This window comes from Xiphophorus hellerii, chromosome 13, assembly GCF_003331165.1.
Source record: "Xiphophorus hellerii strain 12219 chromosome 13, Xiphophorus_hellerii-4.1, whole genome shotgun sequence".
Lineage (NCBI taxonomy): Eukaryota > Metazoa > Chordata > Actinopteri > Cyprinodontiformes > Poeciliidae > Xiphophorus > Xiphophorus hellerii.
Window position 1 is genome coordinate 7582270 of NC_045684.1, and position 26592 is coordinate 7608861.

General features: G+C 36.7%; 2 protein-coding genes and 1 long non-coding RNA gene across 3 annotated transcripts; 1 reads left to right on the top strand and 2 right to left on the bottom strand.

The window, feature by feature from the left end:
* Positions 1-2633: 2633 nt before the first annotated feature.
* On the bottom strand, positions 2634-7497 carry LOC116730897 (zinc finger protein OZF-like). The gene is made up of 2 exons (XM_032580458.1): positions 7259-7497; positions 2634-5778 (listed from the first exon to the last, which is right to left on the bottom strand). Exons 1-2 carry the CDS (start codon positions 7401-7403, stop codon positions 4493-4495), a joined length of 1431 nt encoding a protein of 476 aa, XP_032436349.1. The 5' UTR covers positions 7404-7497; the 3' UTR covers positions 2634-4492.
* Positions 7498-7839: 342 nt separating this feature from the next.
* On the bottom strand, positions 7840-13860 carry LOC116730914 (gastrula zinc finger protein XlCGF57.1-like). Its single transcript, XM_032580484.1, has 3 exons — positions 13580-13860; positions 10074-12992; positions 7840-9407 (listed from the first exon to the last, which is right to left on the bottom strand). The coding sequence occupies exons 1-2, from the start codon at positions 13635-13637 to the stop codon at positions 11809-11811; spliced, it is 1242 nt and encodes a 413-aa protein (XP_032436375.1). The 5' UTR covers positions 13638-13860; the 3' UTR covers positions 7840-9407; positions 10074-11808.
* A 1915-nt stretch (positions 13861-15775) lies between these two features.
* Positions 15776-17132, top strand: LOC116731053 (uncharacterized). The gene is made up of 2 exons (XR_004341511.1): positions 15776-16013; positions 16199-17132. It is a non-coding gene; the product is annotated as an uncharacterized LOC116731053 (long non-coding RNA).
* The last annotated feature ends 9460 nt before the right edge of the window (positions 17133-26592 follow it).

The following is a 26592-nucleotide window of genomic DNA, read 5'->3' on the forward strand; positions in this document are numbered from 1 at the left end:
CAAACATGGAAAAGGCTTCTCACTTCTGTGTATTCTCATGTGAGAATAGACTGAAACCTTTTCCGCAGATCATGCATAAGAAGGGATTTTCACCTATGTGGCTTCTCAGGTGATCCGTTAAATTCTCTTTTAGGCTGAAACTTTCTCCACAGGTCACACATTGGAAAGGTTTTTCACCCGCATGGTTGCTCATGTGGAGCGTTAGCTGCTGTTCCTCGTTAAAGCTTTTCCCACACATCAAACACTGAAAAGGCCTCTCAACAACGTGGATTCTCATGTGCCTACTTAAAGTTATTTTGAGGCTGAAACTTTTTCGACAGGTACTGCATGGGAAAGGCTTCTCTCCCGTGTGAGTTCTGAAGTGATATGTTAGATGGGATTTTTGAGTAAAACCTTTGCCACAATCATCACATGAGAACGGTTGCACACCTGTGTGAGTTCTCTGGTGCTTATTCAGAAGAGTTTTCATGGTGAAACTTTTGCCACATGTTAGACATAGAAAAGGCTTCTCACCCGTGTGAACTCTCATGTGACAAGTTAGAAAATGATTTTGACTGTAACTGCTTCCACAGATCACACATGAGAAAGGCTTTTCCCCTGAGTGAATTCTGGTGTGTAGCTTTATATGACATCTTTGACTGAAGCTTTTTCCGCAGGTCAGGCATGAGTGAGGCTTCTCACCTGTGTGAATTTTCAAATGCATATTCAAGTTGCTACTAGTAGAAAAACATTTTTCACAAATGTTGCAAAAATACAGGTTTTTATCTCGGTGCATCTTTTTGTGTCCTTTTCGTTTTGACTTATTTGTGGTTTTCTGATTTTGTTTCAACTCTTCATCTCTATCCAATTTTTCCTGATCCTGGTTGTCATGTTTGTTTCCATCTGGTTCTGGTTCTTTATTGTATTTTTCCTCACTAAATATCGTCACCATAAAGGTCTCAGTCTCCTGTTTCAGTTCATGCTGATCTTCATCCTGACTGATGCAGAGTTCTTCCTCTTCCTCTTTTACCTGTTGATATTCAGGCTGTTGATTTTCCAGCTCCTCCTGCTCTTCTGTTCTCTGCAGAGGTTCTGGTTGGCCCTGGTCCAAACCGGATTTGCTCTCTTGGCCATAAAGAGTCTCTTCCTCTTTGACGTCATGCTGCAAAATATCTGGACATGCAGAAAGAAAGATTATGTATGCAAGCAAGTGATTCATAGAAACATGCTTTAAAACCAGATTGAACCATCAAATTATGAACAAAATACACATGCAATGATGAACTAAGTACTCCACCTCACTGTTGGAGTGTCTACTTCTTTGTGACTTAAAAAACACTAGAATAAATAATTTCAAATAGCTGGAATAAACATGGCAGGTCGTCACTAGTTAAGGTTAATAAATGCTCAGTTGCATTTGCTAGAAAAATAATCTGGGGAGTATTTTTACTGCACCATGTCTTTTCCTTTTATTTCAGTTATATTATTATTAAACATTCCTACTATTACCCGAGTAAAATATCTGGATACTCTACCCAACATGAGTAACTTCAATGAATAAAGAACAAACATTTTAACCAAAAATACAAGCGACATGTTAACGTGAGACCTCTTTTTTCTCCACAAGTTTTGTTGTTCTAATGCTATTTTCTGTCCTCTGTGTGTATTGTCCTATTTGCAGATCAGTAAGCTACACTATATATGATCACTGGAAATACTTCATCCATGTAGACATTACTTACTGTAAATGTTACTTTTATTTAAAGTTTGACATTGGGAAGAAACTGTTTCTTCTGCTTGAATGTGTTATTTTGCACATATCTGAAATAATCTTAATATTAGTCTTAAAAATACCAGTATTTGCAAATAACTATATTTTAGTTTTTGATGTCATTACTTTAAAATATTAATCAGATACATTATGATCAGCTACTCAGTACTTGAGCAACTTTTTAAAAAAAAATCTTGAGTAATTTTGGGACGACAGCTTTTACAACTACTCTATTTTTGAATAAAAACCCCTCTAACTTCAGTAGTTTTTAGTAACTAGACCCGTCCGGTGTCTAAGCCTCCTTTAGCTCAAGGCCCGAGCCCAGCTTTCAGCACTCGTTATGTCTCGTTCTTTTCCGTTTCTTCTCGTTAGAAAACAACAACAGAAATAGCCCCAAATTCACAACCACAACGCACATCTGTCATTAGTGCGGATCGTTTTTCACACACCAACACCTTTTGTGAGCTCCGAAGGTAAAAACAGCTTAATTTAACCTCCACGCAAACGATACCCTTAAATACCCCCAATCAGAGAAACGTTGTAACCGCTGGTGTTTCGTACCTATTCGTCGTACGATGATTTGGGATGTCCAGGTGAAATCCAGCAGTCTGCTCTTTTCATCCACTTCTTCAAACTCTGTGAATGTTTCTTCATCGGGAGTTAACTGCTCGCTGATAAACTCTCACACTGAAGACATTCTCACTGCAAACACTCACCTATTCAGCTTACAGCAAATTATTTTCTCCTAAATTATTAGTAGCAGCAAAATAGCTAATGTTGTTAGCGACTCAGCTCTTCTTCTGTTGGTTTCCTTGACTACGGTAGGGTAGTAACGAAGTACCGCCTCCTTCTGGTGGGGAATTAAAACAACAACAACAAGAAAGCAATTAAATTCGGTTTAATCACTTTGTTTCACGTAGTACAAGTTAATTTGCATGATTTCCAAAGGACACATTTTTATTTTCATTCTACTCAGATTAATTGTTGGCTCTTTAATATACATGTTTGTGTCTCATGTGTCCCTGAAATCACTTCCTGGCTGCCGTTTTTCTCAGATTTCCATAAAACAACCTTTCTATATTCTGCTCTCTAACTTTGTCATATTTATCTTATTTTATATTTAATCCAGATATTTTATATAGCTTGATGGACGTAAAATACAATATCAAGGTACATTAACAAAAAATAGCCAAATTATAAACAGCAATCTAAATACAATCTAAACATACTATATAAATTATATTACAATTTCAGTTTAGTTATTAATCAATGCAGTAAAAATTCAGTTGATTCAAATTTGCAAAGATTTTTATCTAAGGATATCAAGCAGCACTGAGTTACTGACTTTGCAACAATAAGATCTCCAGACAGAACATGAAGACAATAATGAGAAGCCTAGTCTTGATTTAACCTTTTTAATTTGAATCCAAACTGTCAGTCCAGTGTTTTTATTCATGTCTTCTTAAATTCACCTAATTTTGTTTGAAAGTTATTATTCAATGTATTTTTGGTGCCTTCCTTTGCCTGCAAATTCATGACTTTTAAAACCTAAATGTGCAACAATTCATAAAGGACATTATCATAATACTGACTTATATGTTGCAGAAATAAATCTATTCAATCCTCCAGTTTTAGGAAGGACACACTTCTGTGAAGTAGACAGTATGCAGCTATGGCATATTTATTTGTTTAGACTGCAATAAAAATATGACGCCTGCAATAAATTTTAAATAAAGTTTAATGCTGGAGAAAATTTTATTTTCTTTTAAAGTTAATAGGAAACTGCATCAAATCAGTTTTCACCCAGAAATCAATCATACATGCAAATATTTTGAAAATAACGGCATGTTATCAAGATGGATATAATGAATTAATTTTTTTTCTACAGTAGCTGAATGGACAACTCGTCGTCAGTCAATTATTGCAATGAATACAAAGAAAAACACAAACTTTGTGGCTTTTCACTACAACTGATTTTTGGGATGGAAACCTATAATTTGTAAGAGGTGGAGCAGGAATGCCATCTTAAAGGGGACTTGTTATGTTTCCTTGAACGAGTCAGGATAGGACTGCGGGCTACACAAAATACCTTCATAACATTTTTTACCCAAAATAATTCGCAGACACAGATTTAGACTATTTTGAGCTCTTTTCACAATGAGCCGTTTTAGGGCCTCTTGCTTTTTCCAGCAGCCATTGTACAGCACATACAGCAGTAAAACCAGCTGACCAAACGTGCTCAAGCTTTGCTGGAGCAGTTGCTCTGCAACTGAGGTTGCTAGGTAACAGGGCAATGCCTGTTGATATGTAACATTATATTACGAAAGGTTTTTGAAACAGTTTGCTGTCTAGACACCAAAAAATATTAACTTGTTCTTTTTTTGAACACCTGGAGCCTTTCTAGAAGCAGTAGAGACCCAAATGGATGTACAAAAATGTACAATAACTCTTTGAAGAACCTTGAATTAATGAATTGGAGCGACATCAAAATTTTTTGGGATCAATAAAGCATCTTTTGAATTTGAATTGTAAAAGTGAAAAAGCCAGACTTTTATGAGCCAACAATTGATTAATAAATAGTTCTTATTATCACTTTTATTGTTATCACAACGGCACCACAAAATTTCATAATAAAGCTTTATGTCCAACCCTAGTGAACAGTCACTATCTTTCATATTACATTAAAATATGTTACTGGTTACTAACATCTTTATCTCTACACTGTATACAGAAGAAATGCTCCTAGCCAACGTGAGTTTTCATATGTTTGGTCAAACTACTTTTAAGGCTGTAGGTTTTAGTACATGCATTACATGTAAATGGTTTCTCCCCTGTGTGAGATCTCATGTGTCTATTCAGACGACTCTTTAACGTGAACGTTCTTTCACAGGTGTCGCATGAGAAAGGCTTGTCACCTGTATGGGTTCTCATGTGGTTATTCAAGCTGCTCCTCAGGCTGAAGGCTTTCTGACACATATCACAAAGAAAAGGTTTCTCCCCCGTGTGAGTTCTCATGTGATCCGTTAAACAACTTTTCTGAGCGAACCTTTTTCCACAGATCATGCAGGAGAAAGGCCTCTCACCTGTGTGGACTCTCAGGTGTTTATTCAAATGGTTTTTAGAGTTAAAACTTTTGTCACAAGCCAAACACTGAAAAGGCTTCTCACCAGTGTGAGTCCTCATATGTTCAGTTAAATTACACTTCAGACTGAACCTTTTCCCACAGGTGATACATGAGAATGGCCTCTCACCAGTGTGACTTCTCAAATGCTTATTCAAATGGTTTTTGGAGGGGAAACTTTTCTCACAGACCAGACATGGGAAGGGTTTCTCACCAGTGTGAGTTCTAATGTGCTCAGTTAAAATACATTTTAGACTGAAGCTTTTTCCACAGGTCACGCACGGAAAAGGCTTCTCACCTGTGTGCGTTCTCAAGTGAAGGGTTAAATTCGATTTTGTAGTAAAACCTTTGCCACATGTCTCGCATGAGAAAGGCCTCTCCCCTGTGTGACTTCTCATGTGTATCGTCAGGTTATTATTCTGGGAAAAGCTTTTATCACACATTTTACAAGAATATTGTTTCTTTTCTTTGTGAGCACTGTGCCCTTCTTGATTTGAGCTCTCAGAATACTGATTATATTGTCTCGTTTCCTGACCCCGTTCATTTAACATTTGCTCTTCATCACTCTTTGACCCCCAGTCTTCTGAAATGCTTCCTTCCTGATCCTGGTTGTCACTTTCAGGGGAGTCCTGAGAGTCGAGCGGGTACCAGTTTGGTTCTGGTTCGGTGTGAAAGCTTTCCTCGTCAGTAGGCGTCACCATGAAGGTGTCAGACTCCTCCTTCAGCTCAAGCAGTTCCTCATCTTGACTGACAAGGAGCTCCATGTCTTCCTCTTTTATCTGCAGATGTCCAAACTCAACCTGCTCCTCTTTCATCTGCAGAGGTTCGGGATCCTCTTCATCAAATCTGGAGCTCCTCTCCTGATCGGCGAGCGCCTCCTCTTTCCAAACATCATCCTGGTGGATGTCTGGAGGGTTAAACAGTAAAGAGCCTGGGTCAATTAATGGTCTTAAACTCCCTTTAATAAAATTCCAGCTAACACTCTAAAGTTAGACGATGAGTTTGCAGCAGAGTGTGTCTTATTATCTGTTTCCTTGGGCTGAAAACTAAAGGATGAAATCTTTTACTGTTATTAGCATAATGCTCTTTCGAAAGTGAAGTTTATAAAGCAGGGGTCTATAACTTCAGTCCTGCAGCACACCTGAATCAAAAGACTGAATTACTTCAGCATTACAAGAAGTTTTTCAAAGGCCTGGTCAACAACTCTTCATTTGATTCAGGTGCGTTAGAGGACTATGCTCTGGTAATTAGCTGGCCAATATTAGCACAGAATTACTCATCGAGGAGTAGAACAGCAATCAGCAAAAAAATCAGACTGACTCAAATTTTATTTGATCACTAAGTTCAAGATTATATGTAATTACCTTTTATTGTTGTATGATACAGGTTAAGAAATTTATATAGAGAGTATTGCATTTCCACTCAATACTTTTGAGTTAACGGCCAACAATGCATCTAGTGTTCAGAATATGAAGTATCTTGAATACTTTTAAATCTTTCTCCCACAATGTCCGGTTTTTCTATGGAGGAATTCTATGTTTACATCTCGATTGAGTTCTACAAAGTTTCATATTTTTGTTTTTATGTGAAAAATACCAGAGCAAAACAGGTCAAACGTGTTATTTCCATCCCTACATAAACATGACAAACTTTCTGTAAGAAGGAAAATAAGCTACATCTAAACTATTTTGACTACTTGAGTTAAATTCACAGGGTAATGTCATTATCTACCAGTTTTGGTGGTATTAAGAAATAGTTGTTTTGATATATACTGTATTGGATAAACAAAAATGAATACAACAGTGAATAAATCGATTTTCAACCAGTTTTCTGCAGCAAATAGTTAAGAATGTATAAACACGTTTTCACTGAGGATTTTTAACAGAAATTTTGAATCCACATTGATCACAGTGTCTGTATACAAAATAGACCAGGGGGTATTTGTTAATTTATTGCGATTTACTGAAAACGAAAAAATGTCCCCTTCATGTCCCTTAGGGCGCTCCGTAGATTAAAGATAAAAGTAAAAAAGATGAGGCGGAATCATATTTTAGTCGTTAATCAAATCGGAAGCCAGCTTCCTAATACGAGTCGAAAATAACTTTCTCTTCATTTCTACATTTAAACACAAAATAATCTATTTTACCTGCGGATATTTCGCAGCAGTGTGTGTCTGATACTGATTTGCTGAGATACAACCCGTCCGGAGCGTTTAATTATAGTTTATAGCTCCAACGTTCGCTATTTTGCTCGCAGCCATGTTGGATGCTGATCTCTGCGGAGCTTCATGAGCTTCCCGGCTTTCTGTGTCAGCATCCAGAACATAAAACGCACGCAGATTTCAAAATTTAGCAGAGAAATGACGTTAGCATCGCTCATTTCAATACCTTCTTGGGAGAAATCCAGCAGACTGGACTGATCATCGAGCTCGTCCTCCGATTTCACGATGACTTCTTCAAACTCTGGGTCGGTTTCTTCAGCAGGAGTTAAATGCTGGTTGATAAATCTCCTCTGCGGCTGAACTGAAGACATCTTTACTGCAAATACTCACATATTCAGAGAATAACTGCTAGCAATCCGTTTACATCCGCCGCCTCTTCTTCTACTGGCGTTTTTTTTTTTTCCAGCGAGTGAACACACTACCACCCCCTAGTGGATGAAAGCAGAAGATAACAAAATATAAGGAGAAAATCCAATACATTTCTTAACTTTTTCTTCATATAGATTAAACCCCCCATAAAAATTAGAAACCAATTTCGTAATTGGTCCATATAAAGCATTCAAATATTTTATTCTAATGTTATTGTTGTTTTTTCCAACTAAAGATGGAAAACGGTATATAAAAACGGTATACATTAACTATTTTTAAAAATAATAGCTAAATGTTGCACAAGATTATTCTCTCAAAGACAAACGTTATAAGACAATTATTAAACATAGAAACATGAAGAAAAAACGTGAAAATTGGTTGGTAGAATTCACTTCATTTTATTTTTGATGAATCAAAGCATTTTATCAGCTAGTGAGCAAATTACACTAGAAGTCTATTTTTTTTATAACAAATCTTTTGAATGGACACAGAGCGTCATTTTATATCACAATCAAGCAACTGTTGTCTTCAGTTGCTTGATTGCTGCATGTATCAAATATGATTTAAAAGAGATTTGACATCACAATTTAAAGTCTTGAAATTAGGCTTCTGTCTCTTTAAAAACTGAAACTCTGCCTTCAGGATGTCGCCACATCACAACGCCTCTATTAACACGTTAACAATGTTTTTAGCAGCGTTTTACTGAAAAGTAGTTCATGTAATGACCTCAGCAGATGCACAGTTCCACCAGGCGCTTGCTAATTGTTGCTGGCTAGTCTGAAGGAGCTGAGTGGGCAATTTCTCAAACATAAAAAAAAATTTAAAATCAAGGCAACACTCCAAATATGTTTTTGACGACGGACTAACATAATATGATCTAAAGCTCAAAGTTGATTTTATATCATACTGCCCCTTCAAATGACACATATTAAATAAGAATGCATTGACACAGCAAACATAATCTCTTAATTTAGGTTAAATTGTCAATCTGTAATGCTAGCAGGAATAACCTCACTAATCTCCAATATTTTCAACATTGGTAGGCAAAAAGACTTAAAATGTTTGTGACATGTTCAGCCAGACAAAGCGCTCTCATCTCATTATCCGACTTGAATCAAAACAACCTGTAGATTTAAGATGTTTTCCACGGTTTCTCATGTGTTTCACCATGTTTCTTTTAAGGCTGAATGTCTTTTTACATGCGTCACAAGGAAAAGGCCTCTCACCCGTGTGAGTTCTTGTGTGTTCAGTTAAAATAAATTTCAACCTGAAACGTTTTCCACAGGTCATGCACAGGAAAGGCTTCTCGTCCTTGTGAATTCTCATGTGTTTGACCAGATCTCTTTTTAGACTGAATGTCTTTTTACATGCGTCACATGAAAAAGGCTTCTTGCCTGTGTGAGCTTTTAAGAGGTGAGTTAAATTGGATTTTTTGGTGAAACATTTGCCACAGGTTTTACATGAGAAAGGCCTCTCCACCCTGTGTGAATTCTCAGGTGCGCGATCAAGTTTTTATTTAAAGAAAAACCTTTATCACACATTTCACAAAAGTAAAGTTTCTTATCGCTATGAGTTTCTGTGCGCCCTTTTTCTGGTGAACTTCTTGTGTCATTATGGTGTCTAGTTTTCCAATGTATTTGCTCTTCATCCATCATTACTTCTGAGACTTTGGGATTGCTTTTTTCCTGTTTCATTCTCAGTTTCAGGAGGAAAGTTGAGTTGGTTCCAGTTTGCTTCTGACTCAGTGTGAAATTCTTCATGAGTCGGAGTCACCATTAAGGTTTCAGTCTCCTGCTTCTGCCCAAGCTCCTCTTCATCCTGGCTAATACAGGCTTCCTTATCTTCTTCCTTTATCTGAAAATGTTCCAGCTCACTTTCGTCAAAACTAGAGTTCCTCCGCTGGTCGGCGAGCGCCTCCTCCTTCCAAACATGTTCCTGTTTGAGGTCTGAGAGGACAAAAAAGCAAAATAAAACACATCTTAATGATTTTATTTATATGAAATAAAACACAAATATCAAATTAACACATAGAATCCTGCCCTCGAGGGCATCCTATGTTAAATAATGAGAGCTGGGGAAAAAATTACAATATAAGTATTTCATATGAGTCAATATCAATAATTCTCCATAATAATTTGTGTTTTTAAAATATTTACCTCCCACCTTATTTAATATGGACACGTGAAAAAAATATCCAGTGTGTCTTTGTACATAATTTTGACAACAGCTCTGCAGGATAGTCACTAGGTGTCGCCAAAGCTCCCAAAAACTGGAGCCCGTTCTCCCTGGAGTGAGAGCTGGTCGGAGTATTAAGGCTCCAATTTATGAATGAATGTTTAAAATCTAATATTTAGATTTAGATGGAAAAACAGTTGGGAAATGAGGAAACCTGTTCCGAACAACCAATAAGACTTTACGTGTTTATAAATACTGCTGTTTCAGATGGAAAAATTATAATGCAAATTGGCAAACCTTTCAAAATGCTTTTATTTTGAAAGCGGACAGGAAACGAGAATACTGCATCCTTGTAACTGTTCCCAATTTATGTTCTTATGCGTACAGTATGCGTCCTTCCTCTTCAGTAAAACATTACAATCGCAGGTGTTTCGTACCTTTTCGGTGTCCTAGTGAAATCCAGCAGTCTGCGCTGATCATCCATCTCTTTCTCGGTCTTGATTATCCCTTTAAACTCTGAATCTTTCTTCAGCAGGAGTTAACTGCTCGTTGATAATCTTTCATTGAAGCTGCACTGAAGACATGTTTACTGCAAACACTCACATATTCAGCCAACAGATGATCAGACTCTCCAGAATGACTTCAAGTAGAAGAGAAGCTAACCCTACTAGCAACACATTCTTCTTCTTCTTCTTTTATATTATAGCGGATTTCAAAGTGAATATCGCCACCTACCTTACAAGAGTGTACAGCAACATTCTTCTTCTTGGTATTTATTGGCGGTTGAGAAACAACGAATGAGATAATTAGAGCCACCGAATGGTCTGGAGGGTGAACAGCAACGTCACTTTGATCGAAGATAATCAAATATTGCCAGAAAACGTTTCTGAATCATTTTAAAGTAAATAAGTTTTATTATAATTCTGTTTAGATCAATTCTTTGTTTCTAACAGTGTTATATAAGATGATATATTGTCCCCTCATCTCCACAGTACTCAAATTTGTTTGATAATTCTGACCTAAAACAAGAGAAGTTAGGTTTTATTTAACTTCAATGAGAAGAAACGTTTTTTTTTTACTTAGTGTATGTAAACTTCTGGTTTCAACTTTTTCTTAACCCAGATTTTATTTCTCTCACATCCAGTAACAAAAATCACACAGTAAATTAATTGTAGATAACATTCTTGGTTATCTACCTTCTGTTTATAACTGGGAAGCTGAAATAAGTTGAAATGGACAACAGAAATGATAAATAAAAATTTATTGAAAATGAAAAAATGAAAACTAGATATTGCTTTTGAACTGTGGATCAACAAAATCATTTGAAAAAACTAATTAATGAAACAGGTCTGGACAAAATTGATGGTACCTGTAGCTTAACTCTGCTTTCATTTTCTGGAAATATATTAAACAAAAATGTTTCTTCTTTAATTTTATTATTTTAAATCAATGTAGATATTAACAAAGCAGTCAAATGCATCAAGTTTTACATACACTTTTACTATTGTATCTATCTGCAATCTTAATTCTGTCATCTGACAAAGATGTTTAATTTTGAAAAGCAGTCTATTAGTCTAAAATAACTTATAAACTAGTGAGAAGCCTGAGGATTTTTAGTTCTACAGTTTTTCCTGTCACTTTTGTGCATTTCATACATTAACATTAGCACAAAAACAACTACATTTCTTAAAAGAATAAATACAAAACACAGTTGATAACCTGTAGGAGTGAGCGACTTGCTAACAATTAAAAGCTTCTTCCTTAAAAGCAAGTATTCATATCAATGAAAGTGTCAATGTCATCAAAATGAAAAGTCCTGACACCATTGTTTATGAACAAGATTGTCATGTTTTTGTTATGACAGTTAGCTTGGTGCTAAATAGAGCTTTGTGATAAAATCTGGTTGAGATAGCATGTGAAAACTGCACAGAAACAAGTACTGCATTAACAGGACACCATGGCATGAGTCGTACTTCTTTATTATTCATTCATTTATTATCCTTTATACTTGGATTTTAATATCAAATAAAATCTGTTGTCTTTGATTTCATTTTCTACCACCAAATAAAGAGAAACATTCTGACAAATGCCCCTAAGCATTTGTGCCTCATGCCAAGTATCAATATGTTTTTCTCATAACCTTATCCACACATCACACAATGTAAAGGGTTCTCATTTGTGAGTTAGCAAATGAGCTTTAAAGCTGTTATGGTGGATGAATGCTCTTCCACAGGTCTTGCACAAAAAGGGTTTCTCACCTGTGTGAATTCTCATGTGTCTTTTCAATGCATCCTTTCTTTTAAAAGATTTTTCACAGATATTACAGGGAAAAGGCCTATCATCTGTGTGATGCGTCATGTGATAAGCCAAATGCTCTTTTTGAATAAAGCCTTTGCCACAAATTGTACAAGAGAAAGGCTTCTCACTAGTGTGAATTCTGACGTGTCTTTCAAAATTAGACTTGGTTGTGAAAGTTTTTCCACAGAAAGAACAAAGCTTCCCATCTGTATGAGTTTTCATGTGAATTGTGAAATGTACTTTTTCTTTGTAACTTTTTCCACATGTTCTGCACTGAAACGGTGTCTCTTTTGTGTGAGTCATCAGGTGAGTTCTTAAGCTATTGCTTTCTTGGAAAGCTTTTCCACAGATCCCACACAAAAAGGGATTCTCAACTGTATTATCGCTCAATGGATCTTTTGATGTGTACGTTTTCTCACAGGTATTCCAGGGAAAAGGCCTTTCATTTTTGTGGCGCCTCATGTGATAATTCATAGTATAATTTCGACTAAAACCTTTGCCACAAACGGCACAAGAAAATCGCTTCACCCCTGTGTGGGTTCTGACATGAGAGTCCAGAACAACTTTTGTAGTGAAACTGTTTCTACAGAGCCAACATTTGAAAGGTCTCTCACCTGAATGAATCCTCATGTGATCTGTTAAATCTCTTTTTTTAGAAAAACTTTTTCCACATGTCCGACACGGAAAACGTTTCTCACCTGTATGACTTTTCAAGTCTTGAGTCAAGTTTTTCTTTGGAATAAAGGAATCTTTTTTAAAGATCTGAGAGAGCACTTGGTTACTGATTGGTTCTGGTTGAATGTGGTTCTTTTCTTCATGATTAGGAGTCAACATTAATGAATCTTCAGTCTCCTGCTTCAGCTCAAGATGCTCTTTATGTTCACCTATGCAGAGCTCCAATGGTTCCTCTTTAGTCCAGGGATGTTCTGGCTTTTGCTGCTTGTCTTTCAGCTGCAGAGGTTCTGGTTCCTCCTGGTCCAAACTGGGACCTGTCTCAGGTTTACAGAGTTGCTGGTCAGAGCAAACCTCCTCTTTCCAAAACCGATCCAGTAGGTGGTCTGAAAAACATATAAAAATGGTCTGAAACATCAAAATCTCAGTCTGGAACAATCCAGTCTATGATTAAAGAGTCTAGGTTTTGAAGCTTACCAATTAGAGCAGACTGGAGATGGTAAAAGCAATAAAAAGAAAATTATGGACAACCCTGACCATCCTCATAATCCTGACAAGTCTCATAAAAAGGACAATCCTCTTTATGAGACTGTCTTGGGAAAACAGAGTGTCTTCAGTCAGAGGCTTCTTCAAATTCTCTGTAATACAGACAGCTACAAGAGATCTTTCCTCCCAATACAATCTCTATTGCAGTTCACAGTCATTGTAATCTACAATAACTCTCTTAAGAATTAGGATTAATATGAGTTACAACAACATTTATTCTTCCTTTGGGCTCAATAAAGTATTTTTGAACTTGAAAACAATCGGTGGAATCGCCCTTTAGTCTGTTTTTAAAGTGGAAGCCACAACCGGCCGGAAGCAAACTTTAGCTTCGTTGCATAATCTCCGCTAATAAAGCTCCCAAATGAAAGCTTTATATCCACAATCTGCATCTCATCGGTAAAAAGTTACCATCGCGGGTGTTTCATACCTATTCGATATAAGATGATTTGAGGTGTCGGGGTAAAAGCCAGTATCTGATCATCCATCTCCTCCTCAGACTTGAAGATTTCTTTAAACTCTGTGAATGTTTCTTCAGCAGCAGCTCGTTTAAAACCTCGTGTTGAATCCAGACTGGAGATATTTTTACTGCAAACACTCACATGTTCAGCTCACAGATGGCCTGACTCCCTAGGATGGCTTCAAGCAGAACGAAAGAAAGCTAATGCTGCTAGCATCACATTTAGCTTAATTCTTTTGGTGTTTATTGACGGTTGGCAAACAACGAGTCAGGTCATTATCGCCACCAACTGGTCTGGAGGACAGACTGCAGCGTCACTTTAGTATATAATCCTACAAACGCATGCATTTGTCTAAGATAATTAGATATTGCCTGTGTAAGTCGGAAAATTTTAATTTTGTAGCATTATTATAGTGTAATGATTGAAAACATGTTGTTTACTTAGACATAAGACACTTTATTGTTAGCAATGTCCCTTAAAACACACGCCACTGTCTATTGCACTGTGAGGTTAATCTGCCTTTATTGTATTGTTCCTGGGGTAGTCTTGGGATTCTGGGGGCGTATTTTCCCTGGATCCTGGCTGAACCCTGAGACTTGGGTTCTGCTCAGTATGTAGTCTGGATTTGGGGCCGGTTCATGCACTGCATGTTTGCACTGTGAATTTTCAACATGGTTTTGGGCTCTTTATGCCACGTCTTGTCCTCAGTTGTGAGGTGGATCGCAGTGGGGTGGTGGTGGTCCTGTGTCTGGATGATCCAGCAGTCTCTGTGTGGGTCTGTCAGGGTTGGGGTCGCTGAGCTCTCATTATGTTGGACTTCACAACAACCATCGTCTTGTACCAGGTTAGGATTGGCTTTTTTACTTATCACTTGGCGGCTGGGATGTTTATGGACCTGTGAGGGGCTGCTTCCTTTTTCACAGTTGGTGCGTTGGCTTTTCTGTAGCATCCTTCCTACTGGTGGTGTAGTCGGCAAGTTGAGAGGCTTGTGTTTTTGGCTTATTTGTGCATGAAGTGGTGAACGTGCTTGTGTTGGCTGGTGTTTGCATTTTGATTGGCCCCTTTAATAAAATAAATTTATCAATACACATAAAAATAATTTGAACATAAAAAGACAGTAATCTAAATGCGCAGCAGAAAAGAGCCAATAATTACAGCTTTAAACTTCCAGATTATGTTTTTCCAGTGGTTTAACTTGAATTGAATACTTTGACAAGAGCAGTTTCAGTACTGTGATGTTGACAGAAGCCTGATTGATGGACATCAAAACAGTTGTTCAGGGCTAGAAAACCTTTTATCTGTTGAAAAATATTTTTTTCTAATATTTTAGCCAAAAAAGGTACATTTGATATTGGTTGATGATTGCTTAGAATGGATGAGTCTAAATTATGTTTTTTGAGAAGTGGTTTATCCACCGCAGTCTTTAAAGCCTGAGGGAAGACTCCAGAGGAGAGTGACTTATTAATTTTTTGTAAAAGATCAGGAGCAAAAACATCGGAGACCTTTAGGAATAAACTTGTGGGTATAAAGTCAAGCGAACAGATGGATGAGAAAGGTTTCAGTTTCATGAGAAAGGTTTGTTATTTATTTAACACCTGTGTGGGGCATGGGCATTATTATTTTCAATGTATGTCTATTTAACACATATTTTACACATTTGTGGTAAGTAAAAAGAGTAATCCATTGTATTTTCATTAATATGTTTCATACTAATCACATGATCCATATCAAGTAACTGTTAGTTTAAAAAAATCCAGCTGATTACAGAATTAGGCTCTAAATCTTGCCTCGTTTTTTCAGTCATTGAACGATTTTGCCTGCCACCTGAAGGCAAAGTTACATACAAACAGGTACTGAAGTTGACGAAGAAATATTCAGTGACCTCCTTAGACAAGGCAATGTGGTACTGACAGTTTTCTGCTATGATGGTGAGATACCAAAGCAAATTAAATCAACTGTTATACAGATTTTACCAAAGAATGTCACTGATGTCTATTGTCTCTTTCTTCAGAGTTCTCAGAATGGTCATCTGCTTCTGAGTCTGACTCGATCTTCGACTCAAATGCATCAACATCAACAATACTAATGGATGAGATACCACGCAAGAAGCAAAAACCTGAGAATCCTAATAACTCAATGTCTGCTAAGAATGTAACAACATTTTTTGTCTGCTAACACATCTAGTAAGTACCTAGATATATCTGAAGATAGTTGACTGTTCAGAGTACTCATAAAGTTCTGATATTATATCTGAAAACTTTTATAAATTTGTCCTCAGGCTATGACCAAGAAACGGCCTCGCTGTTACTTCTCTTACATCTCCTTCCACCGCAACCAGGAGGACAGAAGTCTCCAAAAATCAGTGCAAGTGATGCAGTTGAGAGACTTGTTGTCTTTCATAAGGTAATTGAAATTTAAAATATGCAAAATTATCTGTCTATTTCCTTTTATAGACATGCATAAATACAGATGTTTGAATGACAGCTTTGAAGATGTCTGGGCATACTTACATTTATTTTCGATGTAACGTGTATCGTAAAGCTGTATGTTTTGTTTCTTATGTTTGGTGTATATCTTTTTAATTTTAGTCATGCTGCAGTTTAGAGGAGCATCTCCGGGGTCAACAGGGTCTGCAGCCATACCTCCTTGCTGTTGGGCGTCAGAGAAGCAAGATTGACAGCTTCTACATCGTCATGGATAAGTGTCTCATCCCATGCCAGACAAACGGTTCTCTTGGAGCATTTGATGAGCTATTCAAAGCACATTTTGTGAACATTGTCTTTTCTCCTATTCTCACTATGGGTATGACGATATATTTGAAGCATTTGATTGTTGAACACCATAGACTCTTTAAGTTCTTATATTCACATCAAAATTTGATACCTAAGCATCATTTTATGATCCACTATCCATCTTCCATTAGGAAAATAGGTCCATTGTTACATATGTGGTCTATGAGGTTTGAGGCTAAACACAAAATGTTTATAGAATATTTTAAAAACTTTAAAAATATAACCAAATCACTTGCGAAAAAGCATCAGATGGCCACAGCTTATCATTGGGAAACAATAAGTATTAAAGAAAATGAGCATGGGCCTCTCAAACCATTTTCACTTAAAGATGAAGATGTGGTCAACAAAGAAATGCTTCAAATGATTTCATCAGGAGATGTTTTCTCAACCAGCTGGGTTAGAGTTGAGGGTGTTGAATACAGACCAGGACTTGCTGTTTGCAGCACAATTCAAGATGAGATGCCAGTGTTTTGTCAGATAAGTGATGTACTTTTAGTTGACAATACCTTTCTTTTGTTATCTAAACAGCTATTCACATAAACATTTGATGATCATCATCATGCTTTCAGGATTGTTCAAAGTGAAGAAAGGCATTTAGTAAAGAAAACTTAAATTTCATAAGCCTTTTGATATTCAAAACTCTTATGGCGTTTCTAATGAATGCTTGTTCATCGTACCACAATTTAAAATGTTGGAAACACAGCTGCAAAAATAAAGTGTTCAAAATTGATGTACTTGTGTCAAAATTTTTTCTTAATAATTATAATTAATCATAATCATAAAGTAACTTTTTTTGGAGTAAATAAAACTTGAAAGTGTTAAATCAACACTAAAAGTGGTACATTTTGTTCTTGGATCAGTGTTATCCATTATATGGATGAACCCTGTTTTGTGAGTTAAATAAGTAACTCTGATAAAGTGTTAAAATTTTAACTATATTGAAAGTGTTAATTTAACTCTGAAGAGTGTGGACTATATAAACACTGAAAAAGTGTTAAAATCCACTCTGTGGGAGTTAAATTAACACTGGGCTTTTTGCTGGGATCCTAGGTAAGTCCTGTTTGTTGGAAAATATAGTTAATTGTTTCCTAACAACAGACACAGAGGAGTTCACTGTCTCCCTTATTTTCACCGTTTTATTAATGAAAAAGGTGGTCAATTTGTCACAGGCCTCAGAGGAGAAAAATTTACAGTTAACAGAAGAAGGTGGATTTGTCAATCTGTCAACAATCAAGAACAGAGCACGAGAGTTGTTGGCAGAGGTAGAGATGACATTTGGGAAAAAAAAAACTCTTGCATTTCTCAGTTTATCTTTGAAGATATCTAAATGGGTTTGTACTTTAGTTTTACGCCACCGACGTTCTGCTTTCCGGGACTCTTTTTTTTTCCCCTTTTCTAACTGACTCAAAATTTCTCCAAGGTGGTTTACGTTTCCCAGAGATTACTTTTGTAGTAACAGGAGCAATGGTGTCAATAACCTTCTGAATTGTAAAAATAAACTTGTCTGTTAAATCACTCAGAGAAGTACAGGAGTGTATAGCAGTTGAAGGAACAGCCTGAATAAATCGATCGGCAGTAGTTTCTGTAATGCATTTTTTTGAAATAACTTGTGTATGGTTGTCTTTTTGAGCAGGGCAGACTGATAGAAGCTGCTACACAATCGGCGCCATCGGACCTTTGACTAACAGCAGGCAAGGCAGGTTTGGTGCCTTGCTCAAGGACTCAACAACTGAGATGGATGTGGGGAGTTTGAACCGGCAACCCATCAGTTACAGGAACCACAGTGGCTACAACCAGTTTAGCTGTAGTACCACCATCTACTGGGTTCAAGTATCAGGCACAACATACACTAAAAGAAAACTCAAAACTTTTAATCTTCAATGAAATGTTACACTTTAACTTCTTTCTAAAATACATATATAAATACACATAAAAATTGTTTCAACATAAATGCATGCAGCAAAAAAGAGCAAAATATTACAGCTAAAACTAGATAAAAAAAGCAAAATATTAAAAATAATCACATGTACTTTGTGCAATCAATGCATGAAAATTAGTTTGTGGTGAATCTTGCATTTTCTTTAAAGTACAAATGCGTTTTCTTTCATTTGAAAAGATTTTAATTAGGTAGAGTAAAACTGGTTACAATAAGTTGAAAGAAATCTCATTTTACTTTAAAGACAAAAATATCACAAATACTTTTTTTGCAGATGTTTTGAAAACACTCAATTCTGTACATTCTATTGTTGATTTCAAAAACTACAAAAATAAACCCCACAAACTCTCTATTGTACAGAATAATACAAATCAATCCCTCAAGTCCAATCATGTGAGAATGTTCTGGAAGGGAGTCCATGTCCGGTCAAACTCTGTTAATGCATGAAATAGTCAGTGGGCCCCCAAGCCTCTTCATCTATCAGCATCAGTACTGGCACTCCTCAGGGCTGTGTGCTGAGCCCTCTGCTCTTCACGTTGTACACACACAACATACAGTTTGACATAAACAGTATGTTAATACAATAACATACAGTTTATCATTGTTGTTTTTTGATACAGAATATACCAAAAAGAACAAGAAAGCATCTCTGAAGGAAAATGTGTCATGGTTGCACATCTCTAAGTATCCAAATGAACACATTTAACAAATACAACAACTTTCAGCTTTATAGACATGAAACCCCTCCAGTCTTTCATTCTAGTTTTAAACCAAATCAGTTCTTTAGTGAACCTCAATATAGGACATGTATGGAAAATACTTCTACTGCTTTTCACCTGTGTGAATCCTCATGTGATGAGTTAAATTCTGTTTTCGACTAAAACCTTTTCCACAGTTCACACATGAAAACGGCTTTTCACCAGTGTGAATCATCATGTGCGGAGTTAAATGCCGTTTTTGACTAAAACTTTTTCCACAATTCACACATGAAAATGGCTTTTCACCGGTGTGAATCATCATGTGCCGAGTTAAATCCTGTTTTCGACTAAAACTTTTTCCACATTTCACACATGAAAACGGCTTTTCACCAGTGTGAATCATCATGTGCTGAATTAAATCCTGTTTTTGACTAAAACTTTTTCGACACTTCACACATGAAAACGGCTTTTCACCAGTGTGAATCATCATGTGCTGAGTTAAATGCTGTTTGTGACTAAAAGCTTTTCCACAATTCACACATGAAAACGGCTTTTCACCAGTGTGAATAATCATGTGCTGAGTTAAATCCTGTTTTCGACTAAAACTTTTTCCACAGTTCACACATGAAAACGGCTTTTCACCTGTGTGAATCTTCATGTGCTGAGTTAAATTACATTTTTGACTAAAACTTTTTCCACAGTTCACACATGAAAACGGCTTTTCACCTGTGTGAATCATCATGTGCTGAGTTAAATGACCTTTTTCACTAAAACTTTTTCCACAGGTCACACATGAAAACGGCTTTTCACCCGTATGAGTTCTCATATGAACATCAAAAACAGATTTGAAAGTCAAACGCTTTTTACAGATGACACATGAGAAAGGTTTTCTTCTTTCCTGATTTTGGTTCTTAGCTTCCTGGAAGATGACTTGGTTCCTGTTTGGTTCTGATTCAGTGTGGTCTGTTTGCTCATCAACAGGAACCAACATGCAGGTATCAGTCTCCTGTTTTAATTCAATCTGTTCTTCAGCCTGACTGCAGTAAACTTCTTTCTCTTCCACTTTTATCTGCTGGTGTTTCAGATCCTCCTGCTCTTCTTTTATCTGATGATCTTCAGGCTCTTCCTGTTCTTGTTTCACCTGCACAGGTTCTAACTCCTCCTGGTCCAGAGTGGATCTCCTCTCCTGGTTATAAACGTTACACTTCAGGGAATCTGGACAAGAAAATAGAGCAAAAGAGTAATTGTTAACTTTACTGAAGTAAATCGTTTAAGGCAGAAATTAACAAAAATCCATTTGAAAATTCAAGAGCGTAGACAGAGATATAGATGAATCGACATATCCAGCTGACATTTGGAGAATTCTCAAATGAACGGATTTTAAACAAATACTATAAATTATATTCAAATTTCATTTTAGTCCACATTTTTAAAAGCCCTGAGGAACTCCATCCAATCATTCGACTCATGAGCCGATGCACCGCGGTGCTTCATTTGCTCTACTGTGACATCAACTGGACAATATATGTAAACTAGAAAATTTCTGAAGAAATTTAACTGGGGCCTGCCAAAGCGTGTCCGTCGGTATGGGCCCGGCGTTATCATGCTAGAAATTAGCATCGATGCTAAAGAACTCTGCAATGTAATCAATAGCATGTGGAGAATCACAAGAACGTTAAGTAAGGTGGACGTGCACCATTCAGTATGATTTAAAATTTGTCAAGGCTTTTATTTTGCAATTTTTGTTAAACTTCATTTCAAAGGGCCAAACTAATCCCATGTATAACAGTCATTGGGTTAAATCAGTTATATAATGCTCAACAGAGCAATTACCTGATTTAAAAATATTCAAGGCTTTTATTTTGAAATTATTATTATGCTTCATTTTAAAGTTTTGAACTAATCCCATGTGTAACAGTTACTGAGTTAAATCAGTTATATACAGCCCATAGCAGCAAGTAGTTCTAAAGGCCAGTTCAGTCCTGATCTGTTTCAACTGAGGGTTCCACTATAGTTAGAACTACAGTGATGCGTATTTGTAGTCCTAATCAGCAGCCAATAGCCTCTTGAGTTCCGTTGCTATGGTAAATAATTTTCTCAGCAAAGTGTGAACTGTTAGTGAGAGAGGCTGGGGCAGAGAATACTCTCTTTGAGGCAGCCAGTTTTACTGAAAAAAAGCATTGAAAACAACTCCTTTCCATTCGGGAACCGTAATACATATGCAAAAACAGTTTGAAGCGTATGAGAGGGCAATGTGTCTTCTGCGATAGTCCTGAGATTCATATCTCTACCTCACTCAGAGCATTTACAGTGATGAGAGAAAGAAATGTTGTGCCCAGATCTGAAATTCTATTCAAATACATGGGAGAGAGCCTCAGACAGCCTGAGAAAATCCTGTCGAAATGACTTTGCTCTGAAGCACCGTGACAGAAAACCGTACGGTCTAGATAAATTTCGAAAACATTTTATCGGAGCAGACATGCGTATCAATGTCAGGACCGATTTTGATACCAATCGTGCGATATTTGTGGGCGTGATGGCGATTTCAAAATTATTTTGGGGTGAAAAATTCTCTTCATTTCTCACTCTAGCGGAGATCTAAAGGCCCTGACTCTCACTCTAATTTTAGGAAAAATGAAAAACTTTGGGTCGCTTAGAGACAAATTGTGGACAAACCATAATTGGTATCGACGAGCCGTCTTCACTTTCGAAGAGATCACAGACGTATCTACAAAATGAAATTTGAATGGCATTTCTACGTGAATTCGTGACGACACAGAAAATCCTCAAAAATAGGGTATTTGAAGGATTTTTCCCATTGACTTATAAGGGGGTTTTTTTCGTAGTTTTTTGCGAATTATGTCGCCATGTTAACCCCGAATCCCACCAAAAGTAATAGCTCCAATGGCGTGAATTTTCTGCACGTTTTGATACCTCATTTGTAGGTGTGCACGCAGCGGTATGAGCCGCATTAACGGTTACGGATGAAAAATAAAGAATTGGGAGAATAGTAATAGGTTCCTGCCATTGCTTTGCATGGCAGGCCCCAAATAGGCAACGTGAAAACAACACGAAGCTTTACAAGGAATAAACAAGTTTAAAATGTTTGTGATTCTGATACATAAATTCTGATTAATCTGGTTGTATGAAACAATGGCTGGATCCAAAAGAAACTTGAAACAAAAAGAAAAGAGGGTTGTGATTGGCTTGTTACTCGCTATGTCACCAGGGACAACGATTTATTACTAAAAAATAAAAACTTTAACTGCTCAGGTTTAGGTGAGTTCTCTGTCTTACCCGCTTCATTACTCAACACATCACTAATGAAAAGTTTGATCTTTGTTATTTGCTTGTCAAACTGGAAAAAATAAACTATAAAAGCAATTTTCAAGTTTTTTGGACATTGAACTTCTTTTATTTATGTAACTGTTTGGTGTATTAGTTGAAAACAGCGTAAACATAAAAAAACTGTAAATTCCCACCCATATTGGGCCCATGAATGCACCTTTGCCCATACGTCATTGTGCCCTTTTTCCCCATAGACTATAAATAAACGCCTCATGGACCGCTCTTGCCTATTGTTACTGAAGAGATTTAAGGCGGCCATCTTGGAGCGGTCGACCGTTCCACTCAGCTTTATGTTTAACAGACTCAATGACGTATCAGCGCATTTATCAATCATAACTCGCTAAATACTAAACAGATATTCACCAATTTTTCTGTAGACCTTATTAAAATGTTAGCAAGATTTACAAGGAAATGATTTTTAAAGTATTTTTGAATGACTGATATAAGGTTGAGCATATTTAACTATTCTTAGTGGGGAAAACAGAATAGAGTCAGAATAGAATGTGTTGATATTTCTGTATTATGATTATTTTACAAAGCACACAACCAGTCATAATTTTTAAATATGTTATTTAGTAATATCAATACATATTCATATAAATATACAAACACAAAATAATACAATCAGAGAGAAATAAAGATGCTTAAATAATTATTAATGCTGAATAATATGCACTAAACTACACATATTTATATGGACATGCGTATATACATAATATCTATATAGGTTTTATTCATGTTTTCCAGCTGAGGAGGAGCTTAAGAGAGATTCAGCAGCTGAGATTCATCAGTGCAGTGAATCCGTCTCTCCTTAAAGACATTCCCCACTTCTTCCTCACATGGTCTTTATGAAACCTTCAAAACAAAAACAGGAGCTATTTTACTTTAGACAGAGTGAAAGAATTTCATATAAATAAGAGTCTTTGCCACCTTGTGTGGAATAATCTAAATCAATGTTAGGGAATATTTAAAACTTTTTAAGATTTACAAAATCTCGGTTAGCCTTCATAGCGGGGCTGAACCCCGGTATTACACTAAGCTGATAGCTAATATTAGCTGTTGTTTTGTCAGTGGACATAAATACAGTATAGTAATATTCTAATCACAAAATATAAACTGTAATAAGTCCATCTTACTTGTGAAACGTTATCCCCCGAGATCTCGCGTCATTAGTCTGTCGATCTGAACACAAATATCTGGCAGTGCTGAGGCATCTTCTGCTGTTTTGGTTTAGCCAAGTAGGAGGGACGACCGCTCCAAGATGGCCGCCGTATTTCCTACGCCAGAGGAGCCATGCGGGGTCTACTCATTATATTATGTCTATGCTTTTCCCCACCTTCACTTCCGGTTCACAGCATTGTCGGGCTTATTAGTGCAGATAGGCACCGGGTGTGGCAGCCAAGCTATGAGTGTTGTTGTGTGCAGTTGGATGTCTGTCGGATGAGCGCTGGCGCCGCAGGATCATCAATATATGTGCTGCTGGTAGGATAAATGGATTTTTGATGTGGCACTTATGGCTGGTTCTGTGTAACGTCAGTGTTGCTTTTTATATTGTTGCTACTAGGCCTGTCACAATAACAAATTTTGCTGAACGATTAATCGTCTCAAAAATTATTGCGATAAACGATAATATTGTTTGAAGACCATTTTACACTGATTTAATGGAAATGACGTAATAATGCATGTGATTTCCTGCCAAAGATAGATACACTTTATTTTCAAAAGAACATTTAACACTGGAACTGATGAACAAAACAAAACAACCAAAACCATAAATAACATGGATTCTCAGTCTCCATTAATAAAAAATCTACTTGAACAAAAACTAAACAACATAAAGCCAAAGTGGAAATAAATACTGCATTCAACCAAAAGAGTGCAGATTATAAAGTCTGTATATCATGTTGCCCTATAGTAATAATTAGATTTAAATAGAGAAGATGGGCACATCGACTACCCGATGCAATAGTTCACACTACACAATCCCCCCCCTCTCCATACGACAATTTTAGAACGTTGATCGTTCTCTAAGATTGTCGCTTGCGATTTCGTAACCGATCATCCTGTAGTGTGTGGTGTGTGCTACTAATTTGGTTTGCAGTTGTTTTAAGTCTCAGACTGCTCCTAGTGTTCTGGGTTGCTGTGCTTCATTGGGTTTTAAATTAGAATAATAAAGTCTATTTTTAATATTATAAAAGTATGTATAAATAAAATATATTTTGTATACTACTTCTGTTTCATAATTTTAAGCCAGACTTGCCTGGGTACTTTTAATAGGGAGAGCCTAGGCCACTTGATATTATTTGAAACTCCACGTCGTCTGTCACGATCCGGGTTTTCTCATGTGTTACACCTACGTATGAAACATCACCTCAATGCAGCAGTGGCTTGTTGATTGGACTTTTATATGAGGTTTAGTTTGACAGATAATAACACCTCTATTATTGTTTCATGCTGTTTGCTTTTCAAGGCTTTACTAGCTTATATATGCACGTTCCAATTAGTAATTACCTGAGATCATTGGACGAAGCTGAAGTTGGTTTCCGATTCCAGCTTCTGATTCAGGAAATGGCTAAAGGGCGAGTCCACTTAATTTTTCACTACCTTCCACATCTTTAATAGAGTCTAGTTTAACAACTACAACAGCTAGACTCTTCTGACCTGGACTGGGTTAATCTGCTCTCACAGCAGAATATTTATAACCATGTTTCTGATTTGTGAAACTTCAATAAAGGTTGATTTCACCACTTTTTAATCTCTGTTATAGTATAACTGCTCAAATTCCCAAACTACCATAACACCTAAACTCTTGAAACCTGGACAAGATTATTTTCAACTAACAGCAGAATATTTAAAACCATCTTTGTGATTTGTGAAACTTTTATCCGATTTGTGGAACTTCAATAAAATGCCATTTTTACCCATCTTTGCATCCAGCTCATATTAAAACTGCTCTAATGCCAAAACTACAACAACTACGTATTTAAAACTTGGACTAGATTATTCTTCTCTAATAGCAGAATATTTTAATTTATGTTTGGGATTTGTGAAACTTCACTAAAGTTTAGATTACTATTCACACTTGTTCCATGCAGTTTTTTTAAAATTCCAATTCAATTCTAATTCAAAACCACTTTATTAATCCTAATGGGAAATTAAATGTTGGTGTTACTCATGAATTCTTCCAAGAGTTATTGTAGATGGAGATGGTTGTTGGAAGGAAAGATCTTCTGCAGCCGTCTGTTACATAAAGTTTCACAAATCAGAAAAAAGTTTCACAAATCAGATAAAAGTTTCACAAATCCCAAACCAACTTCAGCTTCGTGTAGTTAAACGAGGAAAAGCCATAAAAAAAGTTATTGGCTCCATTTTCTCTCTACATCAATAAGCCATTTTCACAGCGTAATTGTGATTCCTGCGTTCATTTACCGGTTAACAAAACATTTATACGGGAAAAGAACATTTACTAAAATGATCCTCATACAGAAAGGTGCAGACATTTAGACCTTAACCTGCATCCAAACGCTGCTGGTTCCTACCTATTCGGTGTAAGATTATCTGGGGCCTCCGGGAGAAATCCAGCAGTCTGCGATGATCATCCATCTCTTCCTCCGACTTGACGATGATTTCTTTAAACTCTGTGAATGTTTCTTCAGCAGCAGTTAACGGCTCGTTGATAAACTCGTTTAGAGAAACAGTCGAACATTCAACCAAACAGACCATGCGCCATTTTCTTTGTCTTCTTCTTCGGGATTTTATGACTGTCGTTCATTCATGTCATTGCATTACCGCCACCTTGTGGATCTTACGATCATCACATCTAAAGATTTCTCATACAGTGCCAGTTCTCTTTGAAAGACGTAAAATCTTTTCTTCCACTTTATCTAAATAAAACAAATACAATATTAGTATTCCAGTTTTCCACAAATCCAAAGTTAATATTGTCTTCTGATTCGTATCTCCTACATCCCGCAACATGTTTCACAGTTTCTTCACTCCACCAGATCAGAACCTTTCCTATAGTTTCCGTATATCCACAATGATCGCTGCTGCCTTGTTCGGAGTTACCGCTGGTTCCGCCCATCCTGTGGCTTATTGAGAGCCGATCAGCACCGGCTTGTTCACTGAATTGTGCGGTGCTGGTGGTCGAGTGTAAAAGACTTTTACCGGTTTTATCTATTTGATTTTTCTACCGGTATTTTAATAAT